At 34.7% G+C, this 13,189-nt stretch overlaps 1 protein-coding gene across 1 annotated transcript in view; it reads left to right on the forward strand.

Annotated features, from left to right (window-relative positions):
- ATF2 (activating transcription factor 2) overlaps positions 1-13,189 on the forward strand; it is a 101,849-nt gene that overhangs the window by 17,982 nt on the left and 70,678 nt on the right. The window contains exon 2 of the mRNA XM_044669774.1: positions 4,427-4,496. Within this exon, the coding sequence (XP_044525709.1) occupies positions 4,427-4,496 (70 nt within the window). The remainder of the gene's footprint in view (positions 1-4,426; positions 4,497-13,189) is intronic.

The raw sequence follows: 13,189 nt of genomic DNA on the forward strand, positions 1-13,189 counted from the left end.
TTAACCAAAAGAAACCATGAACATTATAGTCAACACTCTTTGTCTTATTGAATTGGGATTTCTTTCTATACAGGGATTGCTCTTAACATTTTTCCTCTCTTTTTAAACTACAAATATATCTTCCCCACCTACCTCCCAAACTCAGCATCCTTTCAGTTCATTGAGAAGACCGAAGTCATCTGACAATTACATTCCTTAAAACTTATTGGCATCGTTATTCATTCTCTCTTTTCCTTCAGTCTCAGAAAGATAGTTTTTCCTGTTCTTTCATCTTCCACTTTTTCTAGAGTCTTGAACTAGTTCCTCCTCATCTCTCTTTCTGCCCCATTCATTTACTTTTTCTATCACTCTTTCCCTTGTGACAAAATTTTTTTGGAGGGGGAAACGTGTTAATGTTCATGTTTTTATACCACCTTCTTTCTTCAATCTGACTTCTGAATCCTTTACTAAAACTGCTTTCTCAGAGGTCGTCAGGGATTTGTGCATTGCCAGATATGATGACCATTTCTCAGTTGTTTAATTGACTTCCTAAAACGGTTGGACCAATTCACAGTCTCATTATCACTCTTATTAGTGAGCCTGTCTTCCATAGAGCCCATTCAGCAACTGCCATTACCTCTTTTGTCATATTTGCCAAAATACTGGTATGAGGTGGCACCTCAGAGTTGTTTTCACTGAAATTTCTCTTAGTAGTATTTTTTTTTCAAATGAAGAATTGAAATTTCAGAAGCCAGAAGTAAAAAATCATAGAATAACAGATTTTAGGAATAGAATAGATTTTAGGGGGCCAGTGAGTTTGACTGCCTCACAAACCCTAGGCAGTAGGTGAAAACATCAAAAGGAAGAAGTGAGCAAAGCTATAGAAAGACCTTAGACAAATGCTGCTCCTCTGTTTAGTGGCCCCTGCTATATAGTGACACCCTCAATGAGACAGGATTAGGAGGGGATAGGTGGGAGCCTAGCATGGAAAAGAACCCAAAACACTGCTTAGTAAACTTCTGCTGTGATGTACCTACCTGGCCCAAGAATGGCAACATAGTACAAGAAAATGTTTACTCCTAGAGAAGTTTATGAACTAGGAAACTATTGAAAAATGTTTATCAACATTTAATCTCCCCTCACAAGCATAGTGTGTTCCTAGGATGACCTAAGGCAGGACTACATGCAAGGTCTCCATCTCCTTTCTCAGAACATCTCTCTCTACCCATAGGGAGTGCCTCAGCAGCACTCCCTCTCACCACCAAAACAAAGCTTCCCCCCTTTTACTCCCTTTTCAGTCCTTCCCACCCTCTACTCTCCTGCAGACTTTCTTCTTCAGAGACTATAGGAGTCATCTTCCCATGCCATTCCTCAACCAGAGCATACCCCTTTATTTTCCTCATCCCCTAATTCCCTTCCATGCACCATTTCATTTTATGATTTAGTCCCACAAAAAAAAAAAATACTGCTTTACCGAGGTTTGCCTCTTAGACATCACTTGGACTTCCACCTTTACACACTGTCACCTTGTGAATATTTATTTTAATTTTTTTTATTTTTAAATAATTTTCCATGTTTACATGATTTATTTTCTTTCCCTCCCCCTCCTCCCAGAGCTGACAAGCAATTCTACTGGATTGTAGAAATGTTATCACTTGATATCTATTTCCATATTATTCATTTTTGCTATAGAGTAATCTTTTAAAGTCTAAACTCCAAATCATATACCCATATATACAGGTGATCAGTGATGTCATATGTTTTTCTCTTGCATTTCTATTCCCATAGTTTTTTCTCTCAATGTGGTTAGCATTCTTTCTCATAAGTCCTTTAGGAGTGTCCCACCTTGTTGCATTGCTACTAGTAGCAAAGTCCATTACATTGAATTGTTCCACAATGTCTTACTTTCTGTGTATGGTGTTCTCTTGATTCTGCTCATTTCACTCTATGTCAGTTCATTGAGATTCTCCTAGTTCATATAGAAATTCTCCAGATCATCATTCCTTAACAGCACAATAGTATACTATTACCATCATATACCATAATTTGTTCAGCCATTCCCCAATCAAGGGACAATCCTTCATTTTCCAATTTTTTTGCCACCACAAAGAATGCAGCTCTGAATGTTTTCATGCAAGTATTTTTTCTTACCTCTTTGGGGCACAAACCCAGTAGTAATATTGCTGGATCAAAGAGTAAGCATTCTTTTAAAGCCCTTTGTGCATAACTCCAAATTGCCTTCCAGAATGGCTGGATTAATTCACAACTTCACCAGAAATGCATTAGTGTCTCAATTTCCCACTGTGGTTGTTGCTGTCCTTGGTTATGCTGCCCCTGCATTTATCACTCCATCATTTCTTATGTCTGGGATGATTGAGAACCAAATATTCTGGCCTAGCATGGATGAACAGCAGGTCTGACTATATGGGGTCATTAAAGATCATTAAAGACCAGCCCTGTCTGCTCCATCTCCAGCCACTAGCTTTTGATCACCTCAACTGCTCCAGACAGTAGAGGGTTTTTCCTTGGCCTAAACTTAAATTCCTTCTTCTCTCCACCATTTGTACAACTAAACTGTAACTTTTCTGTGTGTGTGTGTATGTGTTTTTTAAGAATGTTTTACATACTTCTGTTTTCTGTTTCTCTCTTTTCTCTTAACTGGCCCCTGCTTCAGTCATGAACGAATAAACAAACAAACAAATAAATAAACAGGCAGCTAAATAAATAAATAAATAAACAAATAAATAAATAAATTGAATCATAAATCATAAATTATTTCAGGAAATAGTATGTCAACTTACTTTCCATATACCTTCCCTGGCTATCACTCTGTGTTGCCTTTCTCTATTAGAAGATAAGTTCCTTGAGGCCAAAGATTGGATTAGCCTTTATAAATTGTATCTTAACTAGAGGTTAACACAGTGTTTGACAAATAGGAAGTTCATACTAATTGCTTTTTCATCCATTCATGATGAATATTTGTCAAGAAAACAACTATGAAAGACTTAAGAACTCTGAACAATTTAGTGACTAGTGGTGACTTCAGGAAATTGATGCTAAGACATACTTTCATCCCTTTTGGTAGAGGGGTCAAGAATAAGACATAGGTTTTCAGACCTAGTCATTGTGTTGATTTGTTTTGCTTGACCATACTTAGCTCTTCTTTAGGAGGAAGGGGCAGGAAAATTGGTAGATAGTAATAAGGCTACAGAAAAGAAAGGAGTGTTATTGAAACCTTAAAAATCCATAAGAGAGGAGAAGCCAATTCAAGAGACACTGGACAAGCCAGGCACTTTTGTGGCTACAGTGTTAAATGTACTATAATAATACGTTCTTAGAAACTCATCTACACAACTAAAGCTCAGTTTCACATAAAACTTATTTCTGTTATTTACACATTGAAATGTTCACTTTCTTATAATAAAGATTTAAAAAATAAAATAGATTTACATTAGGATGAATGTAAGTTCATTGTAAGTGGAGAGTTTTTTACATTTTTTTTTTTAAATCTTTACCTTCTGTCTTGGAGTCAATACTATGTATTGGCTCCCAGGCAGAAGAGTGGTAAGGGCTAGGTTGGTACCTAAAAGGTAGATACTGTGTAAATAAAATTTTATACATATGTATATATACTTATAAATATATTTATATATACCCATATATATAAATATATATTTATATATACTTATAAATACAATTATTTAGTAATAGTTGTTGATGGATTGTTATGTGGAGCCGGTTTGCAAATGAGACTGGTGAATTTTTCAACTAAGAAAGAAGGGAAGAAAGAAAAGGGTACCATGTTGTTAAAAATGACTGGGTCTTAATTTGTTTCATAAATTATGGTGTTTAAGGATCTTCTGGAAAGGTTCAGAGCAGAGATATTAGGAACTAGGATATTTACATAGCTCTTCCTTCTGCCCCATCCATTCCCTTTTCTTTTTAAGTATACATGAGGAAAAGAACTCAGCCAACAACAGTGAATGTGGTAGAGGGGTTCTACTTCTGTTCCAACCAAGTGGTACTGTGCAGTGCTATATACCTTTTATTTAGATAATGATTTTAGAACTATATGAGATCTTTCAAATTATTGTGGTAAAAAGATGCAAACTGATAAGAATAGGAAAAATGAATCACACACATTTTCAGGTAAGGTTCTGCCCAAAATGCCAAGTGCTAAGATATTGTTAGACAAAAAGTAGACCTAGTTTCTGATTATAAATCCTTCTTATGTTAGAAATATGTAGTTATATATCTTTTCAATATGGAAATTAATAGAGTTAAAATACTTTTAAAAATTGTATATTTCTGTGCTAAGAATAGCACATTGTTAGATAATCTAAATGATCAGTTCACATGTTTAGCTTTGAATTAAAATAATTTTTCACTGCAAAGATTATTTGTGTACTATAAAGGTTTTTAGACATATCTTATCCTTTCAATACAGGCAATTCAAGGACCTGTGGAATATGAGTGATGACAAACCCTTTCTATGCACTGCCCCTGGATGTGGCCAGGTAATGTAATCTCTTTGTCCATTTGTGTATGTGCAGGTCATTTGGGGGTTGAGTAAACATACAAGAATAGTAGGACTACCCTAAGAAAATTTCTGAGAAAAACTTAATAATTTTCATTTAATAGTAGAATATTCCAGTTTGGGGCGAACATAGTCTAAAGGAGTTTACTATTCATGAAAGAAAATGTTCCAAGTATTGTAATTGATTAAAGCTACTATGGCAGAATGATAGAAGATATGAATAAGGGAGAATAGGAAGTGCCCACACCTATAAAATTATTTCATTGAAGTATATCATAATGTGGAGGTAATAAAATACAGTATAATTTTTAAATGTATCAGACGATGAACTATAGATTAAAAATGCTGGTTTATTTTATACTATTGTAGAATTAGTTGGTAACCAACTAATGGTATCTTTAACATAATTGTATTTCCCAAGTCTCCTATGTTATAAAGCAAAAAGGCATATTTGGTTGAAAAGTTTCAGAAATTAATTTTTCAGTTTTTTCAAATATAACATTTAAACTATAAACCTGTTAACCTAATTACTATTACATTCATAATGTGAATGTTATAGAAACACTGAGTCAGAATAAATGTCCAGTACTTGTGTGCGATGTCTGTGTATGTATAGCTAAGTATATATCTCTACATTTGTGTATATACATATCTATATATCTATATCTATCAATCTACATATACACACACATTTGCACAGTTATATATTTTATAACCTTAGGAAGCATTTTTATGCCTTAATCCATGGCAAGTCAATAATTATTTTAACCTGCTTTTCTTTTCAAAAGAGATTTCCATGGTGTGGTAAGCAGGAATTAAATAATCACTTATGTTTTCTCTAATAACCCGTTTTAAAATTAGGCTTTTCTATCACTGTTATCTTAAATAATACAGAGAAGAAATATTACGCTTCTCCCTTTTTTCCTTTTAATGAAAACAGAAGCATTTTGACTTATTGGATTAAAATATCAGAGGTCCATTTCCATCTCTGTGTGACCCTGAGCAAATTATTTGAACTCATAATACTTCAAGCAAATTGGGTCTATCCTGTTCCATCCCCCTCTCAACTCCACACACACTGCCTCCCCACTTCCCCCCCTCCAAAAAAAACCCGCTAGGGCAGAGAGATATAATAATGAAAAAAATTTTCCCCCTACCAAGTTTTCTTTTTTTCTCCTATTTCCCTTGAAGTGACCTTTTACAAAAACTTACCAGTAAACAAACTATGTCACATATTAGCATTTTGCAGTTTAATACTCTGCTATATTCTGGGAGAATAGAAGGAAATTTCCTAAATCCTTTGCAATTGTGCAAGTGAATCAGAAATTTTTTTTAATGATAATCTCTAACAAAAACAGATTAAATGAAGTATTTATATCACTTTTCATCTATTGGCCTTTTGGTACTCCATGTATTATCAGTAATGAAGTGCTCCCTGTATTCTTAGTATTGTATAAAGAATACTTTCTGTTAAATTTTCTGAGAAAGGTAGAACCCATACCCTGGAAAGGGCTACAAAATACATATTTTAAGTTACCGTTATTAATTGCTGTTCTTCAATAGAACATAAGCTCTCTGAGGGACAGTTTTGGTTGTTATATTCCAAATACCTGGTCAGTGCCTCTCTTAGAAGATACTTGATAAATGTTTGTTGAACAGAACTGAGTATTTGTCAAATCCTTGGGTTTCTTAGTGATAAATTGTTGGGTTTTGGTAAGCTGTGAAACAAGGAAAAATGTGAAATACCTCCATTTGACCCCTTTACACTTATGTGTTTATGATGTCATAGTGATAGAAATGGGAGCAGATGATCCCAGGAATCACAGCTTTTGGACAACTATAAACTTATCTTAGCTGTTAATACATTATGAGATCCTCATCCAGACAAATTATAAGAGGAATGGATTCATGTTTTGTAATTCTCTCATCTATTCCCTCCTTGTCTTCTCTGACATTGTTATTACCCTCATGCAGACCCTCATTACCTCACCCCTGTACTATTAAGAGTAGGCTGCTGGTTGGTCTCTCTGCCTCAAGTGTCTTTACACTCCGATCCATCTTCCACTCGGCTGTCAAATTGAGCTGTCAAAGTCACAGATCTGATGACCATGTTGTTTTTTCCCCTTTTTCCCTCCCCTATTTTGTCTCTCTTCGATTTAATAAATTCTACTGGTTCCTTAGGATCAAATAGAAAATCTAGTGTGGTATTCAAAGATCTTAATAACTTGGTTGCCCTCCCATCTTTCCAGTTTTGTTATTTGCCTTCATATTATTGTGATCCAATGACACTGACCTCTTTTCTTTCTCTCTTCACACATACTTTTCCTGGCTGGGCATTTTTACTGGCAGACTATGCCTGGAATTCTCTCCTTTTTTTAAGACTCCTGATATCCCTGACTTTCTTGAAGTCCCAGTTAAAATTACACTTCTTTATAAGAAATCTTTCCTGATCCCTCTTAAAGCTAATCCCTTCCACTTTTGATTATGTCTAATTTATCTTGTATATATTTTGTTTGTACCTACTTTTCATGTTACCTCCTCTTTACACTGTGAGCTCCTTGAAAGCAGGAACTGTCTTGTCTTTTTATTCCTAGAACTTAGCATAGTACTTGGTGCATAATAGATGCTTAATAACAGCTTCTTGAGTTATTGGTCCAGTGATGGGCAAACTATTCCCCTAGGGCCAGATCCAGGCCATAGTTAGCCCACCACTGCCTTAAGCAATTCCCTAATCACTATGCCCCCACATCCAGATGTAGTGATTAGGGAATTGCTTAAGGCAGTGATGGGCTAAATATGGCCTGGATCTGGCCCTCGGGGAAATAGTTTGCCCATCACTGGGTTAGACAACCAAAGGAAAGTGCTACTAAATGGAAGGATAGCTCCTAGGCCTTTTGAAAAGGTTAAATTTAATGGTTGGACTTAAATTATGTGAAATAATGTGGTCGCCAGAATTATTATATCTCAAGTCAGAAGTTTATTTACAAAATAGAGGGGAAACAGCAAAGTAGGGAAATGTGAGAGAGGTTAGAGAAAATGCCTATACTAGTCCTCAGCCAGGAGGCCCAGTAGTAAGTAACTACAAGTCCTCCTCCAAGATGGAAGCTAGTCTCTTAAGAAAATAAGAAAGTAGTCAGCCCTTTTCACTCACTCAAGGAAGAAGTCCAGGAGTCAGGATCCAAGTTGATGCCATCATCCAAGCCGTAGTCTCCAGTGAAGTTCACTTATCTCCAGGAGTCACTCTCCACTAGACTCAACTTCACCAACCTCACTGCTCAGGGGTTTTGTGGCTTTTTTGGTGGTTTCCTGTTCCTGCCCCTCTTCACAGGGGCCAGTCACAGTTTCCAAATTGTCCAGCCCTGCTCAGGGGCAGTGTCTGTTGGATTGACTTCCAGTTTGGATTCTCAAGTTACTGAGTTATTACCCTGTTAGCACCTGGGTTGCACCCACTTAAGGTTAAGTGTGGGTGTATTGCTTTTGTTGATTGATTCAAAAGTAGACAAAGAAGAGCTAATCTTGTCCTCACAATCTAGTGAGGTACTAAGTAGGAGTACTTAAGTTATTGTTCCTTTTTTTTTTTTTTTTTTTTTTTTAATTTTTTTAAACCCTTAACTTCTGTATATTGGCTCCTAGGTGGAAGAGTGGTAAGGGTGGGCAATGGGGGTCAAGTGACTTGCCCAGGGTCACACAGCTAGGAAGTGTCTGAGGCTGGATTTGAACCTAGGACCTCCCGTCTCTAGGTCTGACTCTCAATCCACTGAGCTACCCAGCTGCCCTTCTTAAGTTATTGTTAACCAAAATTATACTAGGCAAAGTGTAAAATCAGAATAGACAAAGAGAACCAAGAATTTCTTTTTACACTTTCTTAAAGATAAATAAAAGAGTTGGGGAAATTGATTGTTTATTATGCAAAAGACAATAAGAAGCATAATTCCATAGGATGTTTGGTGATCTCATAAATGGCAGTGTGTAGGATAAGCATTTAATTCCAACTCATGCAGCTTTAGCAGAAAATGAAAAAGTATAAATATTCTTTGAAGAACTTGATAAGACTTTCCTTAATAAATCATCGTATATTTGAATATTTAGTGACTTTAATACAAAAATATAGATGTCAAGATGTCAAGAGAAGTTGGAAAAATATGACCTATTTAAGTTAGTTATTCAAACTTAAAATTTCACTAAGGCTGAAGGAAACTTCAAAGCAAAAATGAGAACGTATTAGATATGATGAGAATGTAATAGTATGATTAAAAATTAAACAGCAATCAATTAGCTCCAGTCATTCTTGAATCAGTTATATGTATACAGTCAGACTGTTGTCTTGTTAACACCAAGATCAAAATTAATAAATCTGGAAGAATAAAAATGAGAAAGAAGACATAATGTATAATAAAGCAGTTCCCACATAACATATTTACAAAAATTACCAATGCCAAAAATGAGAAATGGGTGGAGGAAAGTGTATCAGTACAATTAAAATATTTTCATTCAAAAATAATAACCAATATAAATTTATTGCCACAATACAAAGACCAAAAAGAGGCCCAGAACTGCCTTAGTTAGTAGGAAACTTGACTTGCTTACCAAACAGAGAGGGATGATAATCAAAGACAATATTGAGAATTGGAAGATTTTTGTAAAATCTCATGAACATAAAGAATCATGGAGGGCAGATACATTTAAAGAAAAGTTGGGAAACAGACCCAATGAATCAAAGTCATTCCTAGGATCTAGAAAAGATGAAACCTAAAGGAGAGAAAACAGAAGATGGAGGAGATATACAAACAAAAGAGATATTTGTTTTTAATAATAGACTTTTATTTTAACCAGCAATATTAGAGCACCTCTCAGTTGAACTACACTCCATAGTCCTAGATATGCTCATATTTGTAGAGGAAATGGTGTGTAAGAAAACTAAATGGAGATATAGGTTTGTCTTGGAATTAGCACTGTTGTAGTGTCTGGAGGAGAATATATATATCATCTAGTGATAATAACAAAGGTGTAGAAAAATATTAAGCCATATTACTACGTTTCAGAAAAGGGAACCATGAGAACTTTAATAACTACCTACCGATGACCCTTTTTTTTTAATCTATACAACATTTTAATGGAAAAATTACACATGCATTAAGAACACTCTTGGAAGTGTGAGTGGGGAACAGGTAGACTTTTAGATGCTATATTCCACAATACATTAAATTTTTACCATCACTCAGCTAAAAAAAGTAGATATATAAGATCTCATTGCCCTTACTCTCTGACTTATAAATGCATCTGACAAGGTAAAGCAAAACACTACCATATAGGCTTTCCCATAATGTCTTCCCTAATGTAGAAGCAAAAAGATCACCCTAGTGCAACTATCAATAATATGGAAATAGGTTTTGATCAATGATACATGAAAAACCCGATGGAATTGCACATCGGCTACAGGGAAGGGAGGGAGGGTTTTGGGGGAGAGGGAAAGAACATGAATCATGTAACTCTGGAAAAATGCTCTAAATAAAAAAATAATTAAAAAAATAATGTCTTCCCTACATATGTGAGTATGCAAAATTTCTTGAGAGGTAACCTTGATTGATTAGCCTACAGTTATTCATATCAAAAGCTATCTTTCTCATGAAGGAGAGCTAACACAGATCAAGTTGAAGAGAAGGATTTTTTTGTAGATAGTGAGGTCCGAATACTTTTTTTTTTTTTTTAAATATGAATGACATTGTGTTGAATGCATTAATTCCCAGAACATTGAAGTACACCCTGAAACCTGTAATCATGCATAAGAGTTTGGCCTATTGTCTGGACTATGACATGCTTTTGGATGGCCAACCTATAGTGTTCTTTGAGCAGTGTATTAAGCTTGTACAAATTACGCAAATGTACAGTTTGATTTCCCATAATTTAACAGGAAGAAGAAAGTGGACTAGATTTTTGGAAAATTACAGAGTTCTTCAAGCTTCCCTGAAGCAAAGACCTATCTTTGTAATACTGAATTAGTGTGGATGTAATAGCTGTGTCAAGAAGATGAATTTGAGGATCACCCAGAGGGCAGTGGGCCAGGTACATGGTGGAAATGAGCAGATTATAACATACTACAAATAAGGAATTATGAAGAAGTAAAAATCTGAATTACTGAAAAGAAGTGCTAAAGTCTTATCTTAATGTTATTTTTGGATCCTTATTATGGGACTTGGAATCAGATTCTTTTACACCTTGTTAAATAAAAAAATAAATTTTATTAATTTTATTATATATTTATATTATGTATTTGCCTATATAATATAGACAAAATTTATATATCATATAATTAATTAAATAACTTTAATTAGATCCTAGCCCAACTAATCTTGTTTTAAAGTCCATCCTATAGTTAAAAGTCATAATGAGGATTCAGGGCTCGTGCTTAATATCTGATGAGAAAACCATTGACAGTTTTGCTTTCTCCGTGTACCAATATCACCTTGTTGACTAATCCCTTTGACAAAGTATTAAAGTAAATTTGAGTCTTGATGATATCAGTGCTGGTCAGGTCTATTTTATTCTTCTTTTATTATATTTTCAAATGTCTTTTAGTTTAAATTTTTTTTTAAATCTAAATTGTCTTATTGGGACTGGATATTTTCTCTAAGATGTAGGCTTTCTAAGAAAGCATTTTTCTGAAGTTTTTGTTTGGAGGACCACATTGTTTACCTGACACTTTCAGTAGTTTTTTACCCTTGCTATACTAACAATGAGTCTCATTATTTTCATGTATATATGTAGTATTGTTGAACAGCATAATTCCAGGTAGCAGATTGGAGTGGCTACTTTTCACTGTGTGATAATAGTAAAAAGCTTTTGGCATCAAGGTGTTATGGTGCTCATTATCTATTGACTTAAAATTGTTCTTTGTGAATTAGACCATAAACTTTATTGTAGTTTCTGTGTAACTTTCTTATTGCTTTCTAAAGATATTTGTAGCATGTTGTATTGAAAGGCTATTTCAGGAGATTAGGAACATTAGTTAACCAGAAAACAAATTTATTGTTTATTATATTTTTAACATGGTTGCAAAAATGAGTTGAATAAGGCTGTCTCTTGTTTCTTTGGGGGGATAGAAATGGGTTGAGCATGCAATGTTTGAGTGTTTACTTCAACAACTTATAAATGTCAAGTCTCTCAAAATTTGCTAATAGCTCAAAATTCCATATAAACTGTGGAACTGAGGCAATTGGCATAAGAAAATTAGACTTGGATTCTACCTTTTTATTTTTATTTGTTATAAAAAAATAAAAATACATTTTTATTTGCTAACATCTACAGTGTTCTAAATACTGCCACTAAATTCATGAGATTGGACAAATAACAGTAGTTATTTTATGAAAAAAAAAAGTATATTTCCAGCTTCAAATTTCTAAACTAAATTGGCAGTGGAGGGATGTAGGGGAATAAATTTATTTTTAAAAGTTTCATCCTTATCTTAATGTTTTGTGAATCTTTTGGTTTTATTAAATTCACAAATATAATAGTCTTGGTACATGTAGTCATGTATCTACTATGCCATGAAAAACAGTACATTTCAGCATAAAACTACAATGATGCTGAATGTCAAACTTTTCTCATTGTGGCTAGTGAGAAATATCTTGATTTATTGACAGTCATCCTGTGTTCCATTTTAAGATTTTGGTAATCGGGTTGTCTCTGCCATATTCTTAATGTCTGACTACAGTTTCAATTTTCTTTAAAAGTTAGACAAGAGGGGGCAGCTGGGTAGCTCAGTGGATTGAGAGCCAGGCCTAGAGACAGGAGGTCCTAGGTTCAAATTGGGCCTCAGACACTTCCCAGCTGTGTGACCCTGGGCAAGTCACTTGACCCCCATTGCCTACCCTTACCAATCTTCCACCTATAAGTCAATACACAGAAGTTAAGGGTTTAAAATTAAAAAAAAAAAGTTAGACAAGAATTAATTTTGTTCTAATGATGTATACCATGAGTCAGTTGCTATATAACAAGTTTTGCTTTAACATCAGACTATTTTTAGCCTGAATTTTTTTTTTTTCTTTTTGGCTAGCACGTAATAATGCTTTGCAAATTATAGTTACTCAGTGTTGAATGAATAAACGTTAAACTTGTTGGATGAACTAAAACACATTTTCCCATTTTCTCCCTTTACAAATTTCTGAAATTCTAATCTGATGGATTTTTATTTGGCAGAGGTCACTATCATTTAGTTTTAAAGGCTTCTGTTCAATAGAGGCAAAGGAATATTTTCTTTGAGAAATAATAAGAACAGTTTGGCTGAAGTAGAGAGAATAGTGTGCATTGAATTTAGGAAGATAAGATAAATCTTAATTGTGAGGGATTTTAACAGCCCAGCAGGTGTTAGTATTTCATCTTATAGGCAAAAAGAAGCCAATGGAGCTTCTTGTGCAGGGGAATGATATGGTCAGACCTGTGCTTTGGGGATATCATTTTGGCAGCTAAGTGGATGAAGTGGAAAAGTCAGTGATGCAGGAATGGAACTCAGGAGCAAGACTAGTGTTAATCTAGAGATAAGAAGATGGCCTGGCCCTCACAGAGTCCTGGGATACCTTCTTAGGGAATGAGACAGAGCTGTTGATGTGGCAAAGAAAGTATGGTTGGTTAGCTAGTGTGACAGTTAGATTAAGTCTACACCTGCCCATCTTTAGA

This window comes from Gracilinanus agilis, chromosome 3 (assembly GCF_016433145.1).
Source record: "Gracilinanus agilis isolate LMUSP501 chromosome 3, AgileGrace, whole genome shotgun sequence".
Classification (NCBI taxonomy): domain Eukaryota; kingdom Metazoa; phylum Chordata; class Mammalia; order Didelphimorphia; family Didelphidae; genus Gracilinanus; species Gracilinanus agilis.